Raw genomic sequence first — 22,423 nt, 5'->3', positions numbered from 1 at the left:
CTCTAGCTTAGTTTATAGTTAGGGATTGTTGCATAACAAGGGACCACAAACATCACACTTATAATTCATAGTTTCCATGAGTCAGGAGTCAGGGCATGGCTTTTCTGGGTGTCTCACAAGACTGAAATAAAGTGTTGACCAGGTCTGGAGTCTCATCTGAAGGCATGAACAAGGGAGAATTTGTTTCCAAGCTCACATGGTTTGTTGGCAGGATTCAGTTCCTTGTGGGATGTCTTGGGCCTTGGTTTCTTGCTGACCGGAGGCTGGAGGCCTCCCCCAGGCCCACGTGGGCCTCTTTCTAGGACAGCTTTTTTGATCAAAGTCAGTAAGAAAGCATCTGCTAGCAAGGTGGGAGTTATAGCCTTACGTAGCATAATCGTGAACACTTTCATGTTTGAGTTTCACTTTCACCATATTCTTTTGGTCAGAAGCAAGTTGCCAGACCAGCCCAAATATAAAGGGAAGCACTTCCACCAAGGTGTGGATACCAGGAGACTGGGGAGTGGGTCATGGAGTGCCATCTTAGTTTTCCACCATGCTCAGTGAGGTGGTTCCTGCATTGGACGCTCATTAGGATCATGTGGGACATTAAAAAAAGGAAAATACTAGTGGAAAACCCACTTGGGGATGGAGCCTGAGCATCAGTAATTTTAAAGCCCCCCAAGTGATTCTGATATACTGCCTGGGTTGAGAAGTACTCGGTATACTGCTTAAGGGCCAGACCTAGTTGACTGACCTGGGTTTAAAAGAACACCTGGTAGATGCATGGCCTTGGGTTAGTATCTTTATCTCACTGAGTCTCTGTTTCTATACCTAGAAATCTTGTATATATAAATGTTATATAATATATAATTGTCCATTATATAAAATACATATGTTACATATGCTCCTATATGTGTATATGTTATACTTGTATATTATTGTATATTATATATATACATATATATTTTATATATATATATACACACACACACACACACACATATATAGAGATCAAGATATCCTAACCTCCTCTTCAAAAAAAATAAATTTGCAGTGATACCATTCATATGATCTTTATTTTGTGTGTGTTTGTGTGTGTATGTGTGTAAAATATGCTATTCCTATTTTAAATATACTAATGTTGCCAAGACTGTGACTTTACTCTTAATGGTAAGGATGGAAGGGTTTTTTTTTTATTCTTTTTTTTTTTTTAATGTTTATTTATTATTGAGAGACAGAGAGACACAGAGTATGAGCAGAGAGAGGGGGAGACACAGAATCAGAAGCTGTCAGCACAGAGTCCGATGCGGGGCTCCAACCCACAAAGTCAGTCACCTAACCAACTGAGCCACCCAGGCGCCCCTTTAAATTCTTTTTTTTTTTTTAATTTTTTTTTTTAACGTTTATTTTTGAGACAGAGAGAGACAGAGCATGAATGGGGGAGGGTCAGAGAGAGGGAGACACAGAATCTGAAACAGGCTCCAGGCTCTGAGCTGTCAGCACAGAGCCCGACGCGGGGCTCGAACTCACGGACCGCGAGATCATGACCTGAGCCGAAGTCGGACGCTCAACCGACTGAGCCACCCAGGCGCCCCTAAATTCTTTTTAATGTTTATATATGTTTGAGAGAGAGAAAGAGAGACAGAGTGAGAGCAGGGGAGGGGCAGAGAGAGAGGGAGACAGAATCTGAAGCAGGTTCCAGCCTCCCAGCTGTCAGCACAGAGCCCGATGCGGGGCTCGAACTCACAAACTGGGAGATCATGACCTGAGCCGAAGTCAGGCACTTAACTGACTGAGCCACCCAGGTGCCCCTGGGAAGGTTGATTTTTGATACGAATGTGTGCAGATGCTGGTATTTCATTCCATGGGGGGTATATTATTTTGAGTCCTTTGTGGTTCCTCATGGCTCTAGGCTCAGACAGCAGAGGGCATAGGGAAACTTCAGTTACCTACAGCTGGGTGGGAAGGTTCTCTCAGAGCTTGATGCTGACATTAATCAAGGTGTGCATAAAGGAAGCACTGAGTACACTCTTTCCCTTTTCATGGAGTGTATGCTGATAAAAAAAAAAAAAAAAAAACGCAAGGGAGCTAAACCAGAGTGCATATTTTCTGCAATCCATGAGGCTAAGGGACCTCACCAGTCTCATTCACTGCTATGGCTTGGCTCATAATAGGTGCCCAAAGGGTATGTGCATTAATGATTTCCTGTAATCATATGGTAACTCCTTAAGGCAGTCGCTATTATTATCCCAATCTTGTAGATGAGGAAATTGGAGATAGGGAAGATTAAGCCACTGGCCCCAGGTCACCCATAGCACCTCACACATAGCAATCTGAATCGCAAACACCATGGTTCTTGCCAACATCGTTTTGAATGCACTGCCTCTCTTGGTGATTTGGAGATTGTTCTGTCTGCTCTGCCTTCCCTTCCTGGCCTGTGATTCAGTGCTGGGTTGAAGAGCAAAGGGCAACAGCCCACACCCACTTGGAAGGCTAGTATCAGAAAACAGAAAATAACAAACATCGGTGAGGATGTGGAGAAATTGCAGCCCTTATGCATTGCTGGTGGGAATGTAAAATGGTGTAACTAGATGGAACTTTTTTGGTTCCTCAAAAAACTTAAACACAGAATTACCATACGACCCGTAAATTCCACTTCTGGGTATACACTCCAAGGAACTGAAAGCAGGAACTAAAAGAGATATTTATACATCCATGTTCACAGCAACATTATTCACAGTAGCCAATAGGTGGAAACAACCCAAGTGACCATGGACAGATGAATGGAGAAACAAAATGTGGTCCATCCAGACAATGCAATATTATTCAGTCTTAGGGCGTTCTGACATCTGCTACAATACAGATGGCCCTTGGGGACATTATGCCCAGTGAAACAAGCCAGACACAAAAGAAAAAATGTTGTATTATCCCACTCATACTTGGTCCCCAAGGGAGACCCATCCATAGAGACAGAAAGTAGATGGTGGGATCCAGAGGCTGGGGGAGGGGAGTTAGTGTTTGCTGGGAACAGAGTTTCCATTTGGGAAGATAAACACGTTCTGGAGATGGATGGTGAGGATGTGAATGTGCTTAATGCTACTGAAGTGTGTGCTTACCCATGGTTAAAATGGTAAATTTCCTGTTATGTGTATTTTATCACGATAGTAATAAAGAGTGAAGGTGGCTGGTTAATTCCTAGTTTACTTTTTGAACTTGGCTAAATGCCCCGGGGGGGTTGGCCTTTTTTCTCCACACTAATCAGGAGCAGTCAGTCCATGAGCATTCAGGCTTTTCTTTTTGGTGTTTGGTGCAGAGGATTATCATATTGGAGCAGGCAGGCAAGTGGATGTTGCTGTTGACCAAACATTCTCTGTGTTTTAGCCATTGAAACAGGGACGCTTAAGAACTGCACACTGAAGAAGACATTCAGGCTGAAGGCGGAAAAACAGACCATGGATGTTCACTGAACCACCATTGAGCAGGAAAGCTTGGGAGGTAGAGTAAATGGTGGCCCTAGAATTTAGACAGTAGTCCAAGAATCTTCCCAATGGAATTTCATGTTGCTCCTATAAAGCAGTTCCTAAAAGCCCTTTATTGTTACTAAGTTCTGCGACGACAATATAAAGCCAGAGTCTGGGAGATTTGCATTGGGCTTTCATAGCCAGAAAAAGAAAAGCATCCAATTTCCTATTCTGTTTACTTGGGATGTGTTGGAGCGAGACTAGAGGGGATATTAATGATTTCCCAGGTTGGTTCCGGGCTTAACTTGCCTCTACCCTGCTCAAGGCTGGTTTTCTTAAACGTGAATGTCTTTTCCTTGCACCTGAACAGTGAATGGCTCCCAATTTCCTAGAGAAAGTTGACAAACCTTTTAGCCCTCTCTTATTTTAACTTCTGAATATCTGTGTTTATATGTTATGCATTTATTTTTTTATTTAAGTTTTACAATTTTTAAAAATTTTGGGGGCGCCTGGGTGGCTCAGTAGGTTAAATGTCTGGCTCTATTTCAGTTCAAGTCATGATATTACTGTTGGTGGGGCCGAGCCCCACTTTGGGCTCCACGCTGACAGGAGGGAGTCTGCTTGGGCTCTCTCTCTCTCTCTCTCTCTCTCTCTCTCTCTCTCTCTCTTCTCTGCCCCCCTCTCTTTGTCTCAAAATAAATAAATAAACTTAAAAAATACATAGAAATAAAAACATAATTTTTAAAAATTTTTACTTGAGGTATAATTGACATAGAACATTATATTAGTTTCAAGTGTACATCATAATGATTTTATATTTGTCTAGCTCATTTTTAAAACTGTGCATAGTCTATCTTTCATTACCTTTACGATTTTTCTTTGACTACTTTTCGTAAGACCTTACTCTCCTGCGAATTTACCTGCTAGCAGCCTTTTCCTCCTCATTCACTTCCTTGCTCCCTCCTTCATTTATTCCCTGTATCTCCTTCTTTCTCTCTCCCTTCCTTCCTTCTTTCTTCCTCTTTTTCTCTCCCTTCCCTTTCCTTCCTTCTCTCCATCCACCCATTCATCCACCCATCCATTCTTCCCTGCATCCATCCATCCACCCATGCCTCTATCCATTCTGCCATCCATCTACTTACCCACTCATCTATCTACTAACCTTCCTGCTTTCTCACCTTCCTTCCTTTTTTCCTTCCCCTGTCCCTTCATTCCTTCCATTGATTCATTGACTTAGGTCGAAAATTTTCAGGAATATACTAATGACTTCACCTTTTCCTAGCTCCAACATAAAGTTAGTTATTTAATATCTTTAATCTTTTCCTTGACTGTAAAATGCCAAAGAAAATTATGCCTATGCTTATCTTAAGAGTGGGAGTAAGGATGAAATTATCATTTAAAACAAAAAATACATTAAACATTAAATAATTATGACTTATGTGAATGGCTCGACAAATTGTCCCAAAAGGCTAAATAAATGGGAGCAAAAATTATTTTTTTCCAATGGTCTAGCATCCTATTCAAAAATGAGCATTAACACAGATGATCCCTTACATCATTTATTTTGCCATCAAATGGGCATCATTGAAACTAGGTGCAGTTTTCTTCTTTATCCCAAGTGCTGTTGCATTTATATCTTATGCTTCTATTGGTCCCCATAATTGACGAGAGCTTTGCATCTGAGGAAAACCTAATGATGAAGGAAAAGTTGCATAATTTCTACCTGAACTCCAAGGTAGTAAGTGATACAACGAGATCCAGGAAGAACACCTCACTCTCCATATCCATTAATTTCGCATTTTACCATGAAAGGTGTGTGACAACCAGGTGACTCTATTACATCCGGAGGCATTTTGTAATTAAATGAGAATATTTCCATGCCGAAGAATTCACCGGTGAGAAGTCTTTAAAAATGAGGTAGATTCTCACTTGGGGCACCTGAGACGCTCAGTGAATTAGATGTCTGACTCTTGAATTCAGCTCAGGTCATGATCTCACAGTTTGTGAGATGAAGCCCCAAATCAGGCTCCAAGCTGAGAGGGAGGAGACTCCTTGGGATTCTCTCTCTCCCTCTCTGTCTCTGCCTCTACCCTGCTCATTTGCACTCTTGTGCTCTTTCAAAATAAATAAATAAACTTTAAAAAAAAAAAAAGAGTGTCACTCATCTATGAGACATGGTGTTGCAAAATCCAAAATGAGCCAAAGGTGATGTGGTTGCCTTGGAAATTAGGGTACCCATGAGCTGTACTGGGGAGACAACTTCAGAATCAGCCCCTCAACTGTCCTCCAAGGCTCTGGACCGATCTGACTGGTCAAATTGGTCCAAATAAAAGTGGCCAGGTTTTAAGAAGGCACCAATCCAGAGCTAGCACAGGAGATGAGTGACAGTCCTTAGGTATTTTTGAGTTGCTTCTTAAGTGCCACAAGCAGGCATCATACCAGGCACATTTCAATAGTTTCTAGGTTTCAGAACTTTGCCAAAATTAAAAATCATTCTGCTTTCTTCAAAGGGGTTCTACTTGCTGTGTAACTAATTACCCCAGAACTTGGCGACTTAAAATGATATGCATTTATTATCTCACTCGGTTCTGGGAGTGAGGAATCCAGAATGGCTTCTTTGGATGGTTCTGGCTCAAGGATTTTCTTCAGGTTGCAGTAAAGATGTTGGCTGGGGCTTGTCACCTGAAAGCTTCACTGAGGCTGAAGGCTTTGTTTTCAAGGTCGTGCCCCCATGTGGCTGTTGGCTTGAGGCCTCTTTCTCGCCACCTGGGGCTCTCTGAGAGCTGCCTCAATGTCCTCATGGCATAGCAGCTCGCTTCTGTGAGTGCTCTGTGAGAGACTGTACTTAAGGGAGTGGAATTAGGCTTGGCATTTTGATGGGAGTGCCAAAGAATTGATGGACATTTTTTCTTTTTTTAAAATGTTTATTTATTTATTATTTTGGAGGTGGGAGGAGCAGAGAGAGAGAGAGTGAGAGAGAGAGAGAGAGAGAGAGAGAGAGAGAGAGAGAGAATTCCAAGCAGGCTCCACACTGTCAGCATAGAGCATGACATAGGGCTCAATCGCACAAACCATGAGATCATGACCTGAGCTGAAATCAAGAGTCAATGCTTAACCAGCTGAGCCACACAGGTGCCCCAAGAATTGATGGACATTTTTTAAACCACTAAAGGGAGATTATAGCTTCTGGAGCTGAACAGTATGCATTCAAGTCCCACCTCCCTTCCCACTCACTTCTTAGGAAAGTTACCAGCCTTCCATGCTGAGTTCAGCCCAGAATGCTGCAGTTCTGCTACTGATAATAGCAACATGCATTGTTGACATGTGGGACAAATAAGTCAATGTATATAAAGCCCTTAAAATACTAACCAACCTCAGCAAATGGTACTGGGAGTATTGGATATCTGCATGCCAAAGAGTGAAGTTGGACACCTACCATATACAACATGAACACAAGATGGATCAAAGACATAATGTAAGACCTAAAACTATAAAACTCCTAGAAGAAACATGACAGCAGCGCTTGATGACATTGGATTCCACAAGTGTTTCTGGGTATGACCCCAAAAGAACAGGAAACAAAAGTAGAAATAGACAAAAGGAGTAAACTTCTGCATGTCAAAGGATACAGTCAATGGAGTGAAAAGGTATCCCAGGGAATGGGAGAAAATACCTGATAATGGATTAGTATCCAGCATACATAGAGAATGTCTACAATTCAACAAGAACAAAATAACTCGATTTAAAAAAAAAGGGCAAGGAATCTGAATAGACATTTCTCCAAAGTTGCTATACAGATGACCAAGAAGCACATGAAAAGATGCTGAATGTTACTAACCATTAGGTAAATGTAAATCAAAACCACAATGAGATATCACCTCACACCCATTAGTATAGATATTATATATAAAAAAAAAAACAGCGTGAGGACATAGAGAAACTGGAACCACTGTGTAGTGCTGGTTAGGAATATAAAATAGCACAGCCACTATGAAAATAGTATGATGGCTCCTCAAAACCTTGAACCTAGTACTACCATATGAAATAATACAGAATAGTATTTCACTTTTTTTTTTTTTTTAATTTTTTTTTTCAACGTTTATTTATTTTTGGGACAGAGAGAGACAGAGCATGAACGGGGGAGGGGCAGAGAGAGAGGGAGACACAGAATCGGAAACAGGCTCCAGGCTCTGAGCCGTCAGCCCAGAGCCCGACGCGGGGCTCGAACTCACGGACCGCGAGATCGTGACCTGGCTGAAGTCGGATGCTTAACCGACTGCGCCACCCAGGCGCCCCAGTATTTCACTTTAAAAAGAAACACAATTTTGATATATGCAACAACATGGATGAACCTTAAGGACACTACGCTAAATGAAATATGCCAAACACAGAAAGACAGTATTTACTTACTGTAATATTCCACCTGCATGAGGTCCCCAGGGTAGTCAAAGTCATAGAAACAGAAAGTATAAGGGTGTGTGCCAGGTGGTACAGGAAGAGAAATGAAGAGTTGTGTTTTAATGGGTATAGAGCTTCAGTTTTACAGAATGGAAAAATTCTAGAGATGGGTTACACAACAATGTGAATATACTTAACATTACTGCACTGTCCACTCAAAAATGGTTGAGATAATAAATTTTATGTTATGCATTTTTTTACCATAATAGAAGCTTTTTTTAAAAAAAAAGCCTGACACATGGTAAGCATCCCCAAACTTTAGATACTGTTACTTTTTAGGCTTGACCTTTGATTCTTTTAAAAAATTCAATTAGATGGGAATTTCAGGACACAAGCAGTGGTGAGCACTTAGAATATATTTTTGCTGCCCTTTTATTTCCTATCAAAGATATTCCTAAGCAGTATTCAGACACCATTCCCTCTTTTCCAGCTCCTGGCTGAACATAGGATATCTTTTTTTTTCTTACAAACACCCTTAGACCTAGATTAAGGAGAGAAACAGACTTTGTCTCCAGCATGTAATCAAACTTTGTGGGCATGATTGAATGACTGTGTGAAAGTATTTTGGCCCCGTTTATACCTCCCAGTGGGGCCCATTATAGTAAAGTTGTTCATTATAGTAAAGCTTGATAGGGCAAATCTTTTTATGTGTCATTCAAAGAACAGTCAGCCAACATTTTTGTGTACATACTATATTTGGGGGGGGGGGGGGTGTTACTTAACCTCTTTGTTTCTCTGTCCCCTAACACATAAATCTGGGACAGTAACAGAACCTACACCACAGATTGCTGTGGGGGTTAACCGAGTTATTCTATGTTGAGTCTGTACAATGGTGCCTGCAAATGTAGATATCCGTCAATGTTATCTGTGGTGGTGATGAGGACAATTACAAGGGACAAAAGAACTATTAGTTGGGAATTCAACAGATATAGTCTCTTCTCCAGGAAATCACATTGCCTTGACATCAAAAATGATCTTTTTCCTTCCTCTTCTCATTTACCTTACAAGTGAGACACGCAGTCAGGTAGGGTGGTTAAGATTCATAAGCATCCACTGGACTGAGAACCATCTGCTCAAAAATGGTTAAGATGGTAAATTTTGTGTTGCGTTCTGTATGTTTTACCACGTTAAAAAAAAAAGCTGCCAGCATTTAAAAACTGAGATTTTGCACGACAATCCAGATTTCCAGGTTTTTGTATTTTGATTTTTTTTTTTTTTTTTTAAGAATGGATGGGCGCCTGGGTGGCGCAGTCGGTTAAGCGTCCGACTTCAGCCAGGTCACGATCTCGCGGTCCGTGAGTTCGAGCCCCGCGTCGGGCTCTGGGCTGATGGCTCAGAGCCTGGAGCCTGTTTCCGATTCTGTGTCTCCCTCTCTCTCTGCCCCTCCCCCGTTCATGCTCTGTCTCTCTCTGTCCCAAAAATAAATAAACGTTGAAAAAAAAAAAATTTAAAAAAAAAAAAAAAAAAAAAAAGAATGGAAGCACTGGCGATATTGAGCTCACATTCTTGTGTGGAAACCATTGCTGGGGCTGAAAGTAATGTGGCTTTCCAGATGGGTCACGTGGCACAGTTTCAACCCCTGTTTATTCATTCCCTAACGGTGGCCTGTTTGACAGATACATGCTGCCTGCCTGACCCTCCACAGGCATTTGAGTTTGCCACCATGAGCTGACGTAGAGAAGTATCAGGAGTCAACCTAAGCATCCTGCTCTGCTCAACTGTGTTCTGTTTACCTCGAATCCCCCTTTCCCCAGGGAATGGTGGACATTGTTCTCCGTGCACCCATCAAATTCTCCCAACCCTTGTCTCCCCTGCAGGTGCTGTGTTCCATCATCGCTGGTGTGCTGCACTACCTCTACCTGGCCTCCTTCACCTGGATGCTCCTTGAAGGGCTACAGCTTTTCCTAACTGTCAGAAACCTCAAGGTGGCCAACTACATCATTACGGGGAAGTTCAAGAAGTTCATGTATCCTTTTGGCTACGGGGTCCCAGCTCTGATTGTAGCTGTGTCTACAGGTGTTGGACACAGCAGTTATGGGATACATACTAAGTAACCACGGTGTCTTTGTCATGAGGAAGTAATAATATATGTATGAACTCCCATGTATTGAACATCTACTACCTGCTCTGTTGTAGGTGCTGTGGGCACCCCAGGAAACAAAGCAGACAATAAGCAAATAGACATGGAATATGATGTTAGGCTACAATAGGTGCCACCACAGAGAGGCAAACTAGGGAAATGGGAATATATGTGAGCTAATAATTTTAAATAGTGTGGTCAGGGAAACCACTGAGAGGTAAACTTTGTATGTCATATGTTATTTGACTTTTTAGATGTCTTACTGTATTAATTTCCTATTGCTGTGCTAACAAGTTAGCTCAAACTTGGTGACTTAAAACAATGCAAGTTTATTATCTTATTTTGAATTCTGTAGATCAGAAGTCCAACCGGGTATCACTTAGCTAAAATCAAGGTGCCAGCAAAGTGCATTCCTTCTTGAGGTTCTAGGGGCTTTTCCAGCTTCTGGGGGCCACCCACATTCTTCAGCTTATGTCCCCCATCCTCTATCTTCAGGGCCAGCAACATTGCATGTCTCTGACCATCCTTCACATCCCTTTCTGACTTTCTTCTGTCTCCCCTTTCCCCTTGTAAGAACACTTGTGATTACATTGGATCCACTCAGGTAACCCAGGATAATCTCCCCCATTCCAAAATCCTTATGTTCAATTATATCTGCAGAGTCCCTTTTGTGTCACAAAGTAGAAATTCACAAGTTCTGAGCATGAGAACATGGATATTTTGGGGGTGGAGAGAGGCTCACATTATCCTATCACACCTACAAATTGACCTTCTTTTTTAATTTCTTCTATCTTGCAAAATTAAATTTAGTAACAAGTGGGCAATCCTGGGTTTAAGGTGTTGATAACTTTTGGAAAAGGAATAATGCACAAGAGTATCCATTGAACTAATCAGTGAACAACTTCCTTTTGAAATACAACTTGAAAAGGCACTGTCATTTATGGATAAAAATTGGAGTTGAAACTAAATATTTTTGTTACCGAAAGCCAAATATACATTTATCCTATTTTTGGTCCATTCCAGTGGTTTTCAACTAGGGGTGATTTCATGCCCCACAGGGGACATTCAGCAGTGTCTGGAGACCTTTTTGGGTGTCACCACTTGAGGGAGGGGGTGGCCAGAGATGCTGCTAAATGTTTTGTGATGCACAGGCCAACCGCACAGTGAAGAACCACGGGCCCAAAATGCCAGTAGAGCCAAGGCAGGGGAGCTCTGGTCTATTCAAAGCCCCTGCTCTGAGTTTGTAACTGAATTCTGATAGCGGAAGGACATGGTGGCATTCATTGAGTCCTCTATGCTTAACTGAATGTCCGGGGTTACAATGCCCAGAAGGTAAGTCTTCCATGAATGCTAATCATTGTTAATTTTTTCTCAGTGTTAATGGTTGTCACCTATTATATTATTTGTTTCCCCCTGACCCAGTTGCTGTATCCATTTTTCCCCCAATGTTTTAGTTTAGGGAAAGGTTTTTTAAGTGCATTTTCTTCTTTTTATGAAGAGCTGGAAAGTTGTTTATTCTCTTTTTCAGCTGCTGGATCAGCTTCCTTTGAGCCTCATGGGGCCTGTTTTTGTTATTATTTTGGTGGGTTTATAATTTTTGTCATTACTTTGAATGTAGAAAATATGTTTCACTGATGTGACAAAGGGATAATTTGATAATGACCTATTTAAATTTTCTCTAGAGTCCTTGAACTTAAGGCAGAACATGCCAAGAGATTGTAGGCCCTTTTCTTGTGGAAAGAGTCACATCTGAGTTGAAACTGAGACATCACATGAAATAAAGTTTCTGATGTTTATCTTGCCTGCACCACTGATGATGTGGCTTTTTCAAAAATATTTGGCCAAGTCAGTCAGAGAAAGACAGATATCATATGTTTTCACTCATGTGGGTCTTGAGAAACTTAACAAGACTATGGGGGAAGGGAAGGGGAAAAAAATAGTTACAGAGAGGGAGGGAGGCAAACCATAAGAGACTCTTAAATACAGAGAACAAACCGAGGGTTGAGGAGGGATGGGGGAGAGGGGAAAGTGGGTGATGGGCATTGAGGAGGGCACTTTTTGGAATGAGCACTGGGTATTGTATGTAAGCATGGTAATCTACCCCAAAAACCAAGAGCACATTTTACCCACTATATGTTAGCCAATTTGACAATAATTATATTTACAAAAATAAGAATAAATATTTTTTAAAAGTTCAAAATGAAAAGAAACAATTTTGGCCAAGGTCAATCACCTTTTTGAAATTATAATGAGAATATTTAACATGAGCTGTATTCCTGTTAGTAAAAGTTTAGGTGTAAAATGCAGTGTTGTCGGCCATAGGCATGATGTCATACAGCAGAGGTCTAGAACATAATCACCTTGCATGACCCAAACTTTATACCTCCTGAATCATAACTCCTGATAGCCTCTCTCTCCCTCACCATCTCCTGAGACCACCATCCTACTTTCCACTTCTATGAATTTGACTTGAGTTTGACTGTTTTAGGTACCTCATGTAAGTGGAATCATACTGTATTTGTCCTTCTGTGACTGGCTTAGTTCACTTAGTGTAACGTCCTCAAGGTTAATCCATGTGGTCACATATTGTAGGGTTTCCCTCTCTTAGGGCTAAATAATATTCCACTGTGTCCATCTGATTATCTAACTAGCTATTTATATCATAAATTATTTATCCATTCATCTGTTAACGGACACTTAGATTGTTTGCACATCTTGGCTATTGTGAATAATGCTGCAATGAATATAGGAGTGTCGTAGACTCAGGGTCTGGAGTTCTCTCCTGTCCAGCAATGCAGGATTGAAATACAAGAGAGGCTAATGTCTGGGAGGAGACAAGAGCCCTGAGTAAGGGTCCTTGCTCCATTTTTATTAGGATCAGAAGGCTTATAAGCACAAAGAGACAATGAAACTGTGAACATTAACTCATGGGCATGGGGGAAAGGGGATTTTGAAGATATGCAGTGTTAGGGGGTTGGGTTAATAAAGAACAAACTCCTGGCCCTGGGTGGATCATTGTTTACAGCAGACATGAGGCCCCACCTCTGTTTACCTAAACTTGCCTAGGGGATAAGAAAGAGCATGCTACCTCAGGGTCAACAAGGCATCTTTCTTTTGTTAATTAGCTCAGGCTCTGGGAGACTTTGCTGCTGATCTAAAGTCCCTTTTTCCCATTTTTGTCCTTCCTTCCTGTAAAAGCAGCTTTCTGCTATTGTACTAAGCTGGGGGGTGTTTCTGCCCTGAATACCTAATCTTGTTTACTCATTTTGGATGCTTCCATCCTAAGATTTCTTATTCCTGTACCTTTGTGTCCTATACTGGGGGCCTTTGCCCTGTTTACCTAACTTTGTTTACCGATCTTGGATGCATGCATCCTGTGACTTTCTATTTCTTTATGCCTTGTTAACCCATCAGTGTAAGTTCAGGGAATTCCTGTTATTCCCCACATAGGAGTATGTGTATCTCTTTGAGATTCAGATTTCAATTCTTTAGGATAAGTACCCAGAAGTGGGATTGTTGGATCATATGTCAGTTATATTCTTAGTATGTTGAAGAAGCTCCATATTGTTTTCCACAGCAGCTACACCAATGTATTTCTACCAACAGCACACAGCATTCCAATTTCTCCACATGCTTCCCAACACTTGTTATCTTTTTCATTTTCAAATAATTTAAAATTCACAAGAAGTTGTAAAAATAGTACAGAGTCCCACATACCCTTCACTCAGCTTTCCCTAAAGATATTAGGGTTTTTTTAATGTTTATTTATTTTGGGAGAGAGAGAGAGAGAGAGAGAGAGAGAGAGAGAGAGAGACAGAGAGCAAGTGGGGAGGGGCAGAGAGAGAAGGAGACACAGAACTCAAAGCAAGCTCCAGGCTCTGACCTGTCCACACAGAGCCCGATGTGGGGCTCCCAATCCATGAACTGGGAGATCATGACCTGAGCTGATGTTGAACGTTTAACTGACTGAGCCACCCACGTGCCCCAAGATGTTGAAAAACATTTAATACATGATTTTAAAATACGATTATACAAAAGGGGGAGGAAATGGGGGAGGAAACAAAACCCTCAAAACCTTAGAGAAGATAAGCACCAAAATGGAAATAGTGCTTATCTCTGTGTGTGAATTTCTTCTCTGGAATTTCAGATAAGTTCTGTTTGTTTTTCTGCATTTTCCTAATTTTGGATAATGACCATATGTTGCTTCTCTGATCAGAAAAAAAATGGAAGCTAATTTTTAAAAAATCACGGTGTACACTGAGTTTTAGGAATCCTAAACATATTTTACAAGTTTTGAGAATGAATACCTGTCACTTCCTATTTAATTACAAATATTGGGTATTAGCCTACTTTAAGCTCTGCCCTTCATGTCACTTCACAGATCAACTTGTCCTTCTATTTGACCACCCTATGGATTTTAAAAGACCAACTTAAGTCCCTCAACAATGAAGTATCTGGGATGCAGAACACAAGGTAGGTAAGCGCAGAGCTGGAAAACTGGAGGGGGGGGGGGTTTGGTTTTTTTCACCGCCTAAAGTGAGGGCAGTGATTCTAACCTGGGGGCTATTTTCTGGAGACGATTTTGGTTATGGCAATATGGGATGGGGGGGGTGAAGAGGGGAAGGTTGCTACTGGCATCTAGATGGTACAGACCAACGATAGTGCTAAATATCCTACAACACACAGGACAGCCCCCGCCACAAAGATGACCCCCCCCCCCCCAGGGGTGTCTGGGTGGCTCAGTCGGTTAAGCATCCAACTTCTGCTCAGGTCATGATTTCCTGGTTTGTGTGTTCTAGTCCCACATTGGGCTCTGTGCTGACAGCTCAGAGCCTGGAGCTTGCCTCAGATTTTGTGTCTCCCTCTCTCTGCCCCTCCTCTGCTCGTGCTATGTCTCTCTCTGTCTCTCAAAAATAAACATTAATTTTTTTTTTTTAAAAAGGTGATCCGCCCCCAATGTCAGGAATGCCAAGGCTAAGAAACCCTGAGTTAGGAGAATAATGCTTTTTCAGTTTTGCCATTTTTATAATTTGGGGAATTTATATGGTCCAGGTGAAAACGAAAATTTATCCAGTATATGAACCTCTAAGGATGTATTTCTGCTAGGAATCATTTTCAGTACTTAATAGTATGAAATATATATTGTACTTAATATTGTATTAACTTATTGTTTTACACAGGTGTCATTTAGGTATGTAGGAAGAACAATAGATCGGGAGATAGCTGCCATTGAAAAGATAATATTATAATCACAGACCCCAAAAGGAAGGGAATGCTGTGTCAGGAGTGGGGAGATATCCTGGGGGAAACACCGGAGTTGGCTAGCAGGCAGAGGCACAGGGGAAATTGTAGGCAAGCGCCTTTATTGTGGGGTGTGTGGAAAGGAGGTGAGGCAGGGTACACAGGTTTAGGATGGACTAGTTTGAATAGCCAGTGGGCTCCTGGGTATAGGGGCTGTCCTGGGTTGTCTGGTACCTGGTCCTGGGGTAGTTAAGGCAGGTGGATAGTGGCCTAGAGTGTGAGAGCCCCATAAAGGAGGTGGTTGAGGGTGTGGGCCCTGGGTTGGTTGGTTTGCATTTGAAAGGTACACTCTAAGAATTGACTAACCCCATAAGGGGCAGTCCCTCCACAGGGTCAGTAGGATTCCAGTTGTGACAGCAACTGAATACGGAAAATAAAAAAACACAGTTAATACACTTATAGTATATAATTATAATAAATGCCATTATGTTAATATTATGAATGTTGGAACATTTCCCATTTCATTATACCAAACATAAATTACTTTTTGTGTATATGTATTACTTTCTATAAATAATTACATGGCATAAATTCTATCACAGTCACATTATACGATGCTAGCATTACATATCAGTCGATCCCTTTAACACTCCTGCCAGAGGTTACCATGTTTAACGGTCTGACATTCTTAGTCCCAAGCCTTGAAGCAAGAGTAAATATGTGATAGAAAGCGTTGCCATGAGCCATAGAGCTGACATTGTTCTGCTTCTTGGTTTTGGCAGGATGCTGACGTTCAAAGCCATTGCTCAGGTTTTCATTCTGGGCTCTTCTTGGGGCCTTGGCTTCTTTCTGGCGGAAGGAGTGCTGGACCCTGTCAGGTTGGTGATGACCTTCACCATCATCAGCATCCTCCAGGGCGTCCATGTCTACTTGTCCACTGCCTTCTGAATCACAAGGTAAACCAGTGTCTCCTCCCCATGTTCCATGGCCCCTTGGTGTCTCATGTTTTACTATTTTCTGTCTCCTGGGCTTCTCCATTGCTTGCATGGTGGTGTATGTGTGTATGCACGGGGCTCTTTCTTCCATATCATAATGTTTGTCCCAGAGACCACCTTTTCAGGATTTATCTTTCTTGCTTCCAATCATTTGAATTTGCACTGAAGCAGCAGAAACTGGATAGAGCCATACAAGGTCCACATTATCTGACAATGAGAAAAAAAAATCACAAATGAGGAAAACATACTAAATTCTGGGGCAGGGTTGGGGGAGCCTTGCTTAGGACTTAACTAGGCAAAATCCCTATGCTATGAAAACAAGTCTGAGTTGTTATATTTGAAACTAAGTTTATAATTGTAAATGCGGGCTACTTCTTAGAATGAAAAAAGAATCAAATGTTGGTTTTTAGAGGGGCATTATTTTATGCGTTATGATGTGGTAGCTACAATATAATGATTTTTGTGTGATGCTCGACTTTTGCAAACTGCAGCTTCACACAAATTATCTGGGGATTTATTAATTTCCCAAGGATCTCTGAATCTTTTTTTTATTTAACTTTATTTTTTATTTTTTAAAATTTACATCCCAATTAGTTAGTATATAGTGAAGCAATGATTTCAGTAGATTCCTTAATGCCCCTTACCCATTTAGCCCATCCCCCCTCCCACAACCCCTCCAGTAACCCTGTTTGTTCTCCATATTTATGAGCTCTTCTGTTTTGTCCCCCTCCCTGCTTTCATATTATTTTTGTTTCCCTTCCCTTATGTTCATCTGTTTTGTCTCTTAAAGTCCTCATATGAGTTAAGTCATGATTTTTTCTTTCTCTGACTTATTTCACTTAGCATAATCCCCTCCAGTTCCATCCACGTAGTTGCAAATGGCAAGATTTCATACTTTTTGATTGCCAAGTAATACTCCATTGTGTGTATGTGTGTGTGTGTACACACACACACACACACACACACACACACACACACACACCACAACTTCTTTATCCATTCATCCATCGATGGACATTTGGGCTCTTTCCATACTTTGACTATTGTTGATAGTGCTGCTATAAACTTGGGGTGCATGTGTCCCTTCAAAACAGCACACCTGTATCCCTTGGATAAATGCCTAGTAGTGCAATTGCTAGGTCATAGGGTAGTTCTATTTTTAGTTTTTTGAGGAACCTCCATACTGTTTTCCAGAGTGGCTGCACCAGCTTGCATTCCCACCAACAATGCAAAAGAGATCCTCTTTCTCCACATCCTCACCAACATCGGTTGTTGCCTGAGTTGTTCATGTTAGCCATTCTGACAGGTGTAAGGTGGTATCTCATTGTGGTTTTGATTTGTATTTCCCTGATGATGAGTGATGTTGAGCATTTTTTCATGTGTCGGTTGGCCATCTGGATGTCTTCTTTGGAGAAGTGTCTATTCATGTCTTTTGCCCATTTCTTCACTGGATTATTTGTTTTTTGGGTGTTGAGTTTGGTAAATTCTTTGTAGATTTTGGATACTAACCCTTTATCTGATATGTCATTTGCAAATATCTTCTCCCATTCTGTCGGTTGCCTTTTAGTTTTGTTGATTGTTTCCTATGCTGTGCAGAAGCTTTTTATTTTGATGAGGTCCCAGTAGTTCATTTTTGCTTTTGTTTCCCTTGCCTCCAGAGACGTGTTGAGTAAGAAATTGCTGCAGGCAAGGTCAAAGAGGTTTTTGCCTGCTTTCTCCTCAAGGATTTTGATGGCTTCCTTTCTTACATTGAGGTCTTTCATCCATTTTGAGTTTATTTTTGTTATCATGTAAGAAAGTGGTCCAGGTTCATTCTTCTGCATGTCGCTATCCAGTTTTCCCAGCACCACTTGCTAAAGAGACTGTCTTTGTTCCATTGGATATTCTTTCCTGCTTTGTCAAAGATTAGTTGCCCATACGTTTGAGGGTCCATTTCTGGGTTCTCTATTCTGTTCCATTGATCTGAGTGTCTGTTCTTGTGCCAGTACCATACTGTCTTGATGATTACAGCTTCAAGTATAGCTTGAAGTCTGGGATTGTGATGCCTCCAGCTTTGGTTTTCTTTTTCAAGATTGCTTTCGCTATTCAGGGTCTTTTCTGGTTCCATACAAATTTTAGAATTATTTGTTCTAGCTCTGTGAAGAATGCTGGTGTTACTTTGATAGTGATCACGTTAAATATGTAGATTGCTTTGGGTAGTATCGACATTTTAACAATATTTGTTCTTCCTATCCAGGAGCATGGAATCTTTTTCCATTTGTGTCTTCTTCAATTTCTTTCATAAGCTTTCTACAGTTTTCAGTGTATAGATTTTTCACCTCTTTGGTTAGATTTATTCCTAGGTATTTTATGGGTTTTGGTGCAACTGTAAATGGGATCGATTCCTTGATTTCTCTTTCTGTCGCTTCATTGTTGGTGTATAGGAATGCAACTGATTTCTCTGCATTGATTTTATATCCTGCAACTTTGCTGAATTCATGAATCAGTTATAGCAGTTTTTGGTGGAATCTTTTGGGTTTTCCATATAGAGTATCATGTCATCTGCAAAGGGTGAAAGTTTGACCTCCTCCTGGCTGATTTGGATGCCTTTTATTTCTTCATGTTGTCTGATTACTGAGGCTAAGACTTCCAATACTATTTTGAATAACAGTGGCTAGAATGGACATCCCTGTCTTGTTCCTGACCCTAGGGGGAAAACTCTCAGTTTTTCCCCATTGAGGATGATATTAGCGTTGGGTCATTCATATATGGCTTTTATGATCTCAAGGTATGATCCTTCTATCCCTACTATCTTGAGGGTTTTTCATGCTGTATTTTGTCAAATGCTTTCTCTGCATCTATTGAGAGGATCATATGGTTCTTGTCCTTTCTTTTATTGATGTGATGAATCACGTAATTGTTTTGCAGATATTGAACCAGCCCTGCATCCCAGTTATAAATCCCACTTGGTCGTGGTGAATAATTCTTTTAATGTATTGTTGGATCCAGTTGGCTAGTATCTTGTTGAGGATTTTTGCATCCATGTTCATCAGGGAAATTGGTCTATAGTTCTCTTTTTTAGTGGGGTCTCTGGTTTTGGAATCAAGGTAATGCTGGCCTCATAGAAAGAGTTTGGAAGTTCTCCTTCCATTTCTATTTTTTGGAACAGTTTCAAGAGAATAGGTGTTAAATCTTCCTTAAATGTTTGGTAGAATTCCTCTGGAAAGCCATCTGGCCCTGGACTCTTGTTTTTTGGCAGATTTTTTATTACTAATTCGATTTCCTTTTCGTTATGGGTCTGTTCAAATTTTCTATTTCTTTCTGCTTCAGTTTTGGTAGTGTATATGTTCCAGGAATTTGTCCATTTCTTCCAGGTTGCCCATTTTATTGGCATATAATTGCTCATAATATTCTCTTATTATTGTTTTTATTTCTGTTGTGTTGGTTGTGATTTCTCCTCTTTCATTCTTGATTTTACTTATTTGGGTCCTTTCCTTTTTCTTCTTGGTCAAACTGGCTAGTGGTTTATCAATTTTCTTAATTCTTTCAAAGAACCAGCTTCTGGTTTCATTGATCTGTTCTACTTTTTTTTTTTTTTTTTTTTTTTGGTTTCGATAGCATTAATTTCTGCTCTCATCTTTATTATTTCCTGTCTTCTGCTGGTTTGGGGTTTTATTTGCTGTTCTTTTTCCAGCTCCTTAAGGTGTAAGGTTAGGTTGTGTATCTGAGATCTTTCTTCCTTCTTTAGGATGACCTGGATTGCTATATACTTTCCTCTTATGACTGCCTTTGCTGCGTCCCAGAGGTTTTGGGTTGTGGTGCTATCATTTTCATTGACTTCCATAAACTTGTTAATTTCTTCTTTAACTGGTTGGTTAGCCCATTCATTCTTTAGTAGGACGTTCTTCAGTCTCCAAGTATTTGTTACCTTTCCAAAATTTCTCTTGTTGTTGATTTCAAGTTTCCTAGCCTTGTGGTCTGAAAATATGCATGGTATGACCTTGATCTTTTTGTACTTGAGGGTTGATTTGTGTCCCAGTATGTGATCTATGCTGGAGAACATTCCATGTGCACTGGAGAAGCATGTATATTCTGCTGCTTTAGGATGAAATGTTCTGAATATATCCGTTAAGTCCATTTGGTCCAGTGTGTCATTCAAAGGCATGTTCCCTTGTTGATTTCTGTTTAGATGATCTGTCCATTGCTGTGAGTGGGGTGTTGAAGTCCCCTACTATTATGGCATTATTATCAATGAGTTTCTTTATGTTTATGATTAATTGATTTATATTTTTGGGTTTTCCACATTTGGAGCATAAATGTTTACAATTGTTATGTCTTCTTGATGGATAGCCCCTTAATTATGATATAATTCCCTTCTTCACCTCTTGTTACAGTCTTTATTTTCAAGTCTAGATTGTCTGATGTAAGTATGGCTACTCTGGCTTTCTTTTGTTGACCATTAGCATGATAGATGGTTCTCCATCCCCTTACTTTCAATCTGAAGGTGTCTTTAGGTCTAAACTGGGTCTCTTGTAAACAGCATATAGATGGATCTTGTTTTCTTTTATTTTTAAATATTTTTTAATGTTTTATTTTTTTGAGAGAAAGAGGGAGAATGAGTGGGGGAGGAGCAGAGAGAGAGGGAGACACAGAATCTGAAGCAGGCTCCTGGTTCTGAGCTGTCAGCACAGAGCCCTATGTGGGGCTTGAACTTATGAACCATGAGATCATGACCTGAGCCAAAGTTAGAAGCTTAACCAACTGAGCCACCCAGGCATCCAGATGGATCTTGTTTTCTTATCCATTCAATTATCCTATTCTTTTGATTGGAATATTTAGTCCACTAACGTTTAGAGTGAGTACTGAAAAGAAATGAATGTATTGCCATTATGTTGCCTGTAGAGTTGGAGTTTCTGATAGTGTTCTCTGGTCCTTTCTAATCTTTGTTGCTTTTGGTCTTTTTTTTTTTCCATCTTTTCTCCCTCAGAGAGTCCCCCTTAAAATTTCTTGCAGGGCTGGTTTAATGGTCATGAACTCCTTTAATTTTTGTTTGGGAAACTTTTTATCTCTCCTATTTTGAATGACAGCCTTGCTGGATAAAGAATTCTTGGCTGCATATTTTTCTGAGTCAGCACACTGAATATATCTCGTCACTGCTTTCTGGCCTGCCAATTTTCTGTGGATAGGTCTGCTGCAAACCTGATCTGTCTTCCCTTGTAGGTTAGGGACTTTTTTCCCTTGCTGTTTTCATGATTCTCTCCTTGCCTGAGTATTTTGTGAATTTGACTATGATCTGCCTTGTTGATGATCGATTTTTGTTGAATCTAATGGGAGTCCACTGTGCTTCCTGGGTTTTGATGTCTGTGTCTTTCCCCAGGTTAGGAAAATTTTCCACTATGATTTGCTCATATAACCCTTCTACCCCTATTTCTCTCTCTTCCTCTTCTGGGACCCCTATGATTCTGATGTTCCTTTTTCATGAATCACTGATTTCTCTAATTCTTAAATCGTGCTCTTTTGCCTTAGTCTCCCTCTTTTTTTCTGCTTCATTATTCTCCATAAGTTTGTCCTCCAGGTCGCTAATTCTCTGCTCTACCTCATCCATCCTTGCCGCCGTGGCATTCATTCAAGATTTCAGCTTAGTTATACCATTTTTTATTTCATCCTGACTAGCTTTTATCTCCACAGAAAGGGATTTTAATCTGTTTTCAACCCCAGCTAGTATTCTTATTATCATGATTCTAAATTCTGGTTCAGACATCTTGCTTTTAGCTGTATTGATTAAGTCCCTGGCTGTCGTTTCTTCCTGTTCTTTCTTTTGGGGTGAGTTTCTTCGTTTCATCATTTTTAAGGAAGAAAGAGAAAAAAATTAGAATTAAAAAATTAAAAACAACACGAAAAAGTCAAATAAAGGATGCTAGATCCTAGGTGTGTTCTGGTCTGTTTTTGAAAGGAGGTTGATAGATTAGAGAAAAAAAGAGAAAGATAAAAAAGGAAAAAGGAAACTGTTGTAAATTTGAAAAAATGAATGCAATGAAATAGAATAAAATGAAATAATGGAAGTAAAAAAATAGCATTTGAAAAATTTACAAAAAATAAAAAATATAGTAGAAAAAATTAAAGATATATATTTAATAGAAATGAAAAATAGAGATAATTTGTTTCTGTTTCTGTATTCAAGAATCAGAAAAAAAATTGAATAGATGGACCAGCAAACAGACTGAAGT

General features: G+C 40.3%; 1 protein-coding gene across 8 annotated transcripts in view; it reads left to right on the top strand.

The window, feature by feature from the left end:
• LOC112852606 (putative adhesion G protein-coupled receptor E4P) overlaps nucleotides 1–22,423 on the top strand; it is a 93,087-nt gene that overhangs the window by 67,736 nt on the left and 2,928 nt on the right. For 4 of the 8 annotated variants that reach the window (XM_086699280.1, XM_086699274.1, XM_086699278.1 and 1 more), the window contains 3 exons: nucleotides 9,719–11,563; nucleotides 14,363–14,454; nucleotides 16,005–16,178. In XM_086699280.1, coding sequence (XP_086555406.1) covers nucleotides 9,719–9,955 — 237 coding nt within the window. In that variant the 3' untranslated portion in view covers nucleotides 9,956–11,563; nucleotides 14,363–14,454; nucleotides 16,005–16,178. Of the gene's footprint in view, nucleotides 1–3,363; nucleotides 3,480–9,718; nucleotides 11,827–14,362; nucleotides 14,455–16,004; nucleotides 16,179–22,423 lie in introns of those variants that run through there. The other 4 variants (XM_086699277.1, XM_086699276.1, XM_086699281.1 and 1 more) reach the window with 4 other exon arrangements.

Source organism: Puma concolor, chromosome A2, assembly GCF_028749965.1.
Source record: "Puma concolor isolate L17-30 chromosome A2, mPumCon1.1.hap2, whole genome shotgun sequence".
NCBI lineage: Eukaryota > Metazoa > Chordata > Mammalia > Carnivora > Felidae > Puma > Puma concolor.
This window is presented reverse-complemented; position numbering and strand designations above follow the sequence as displayed.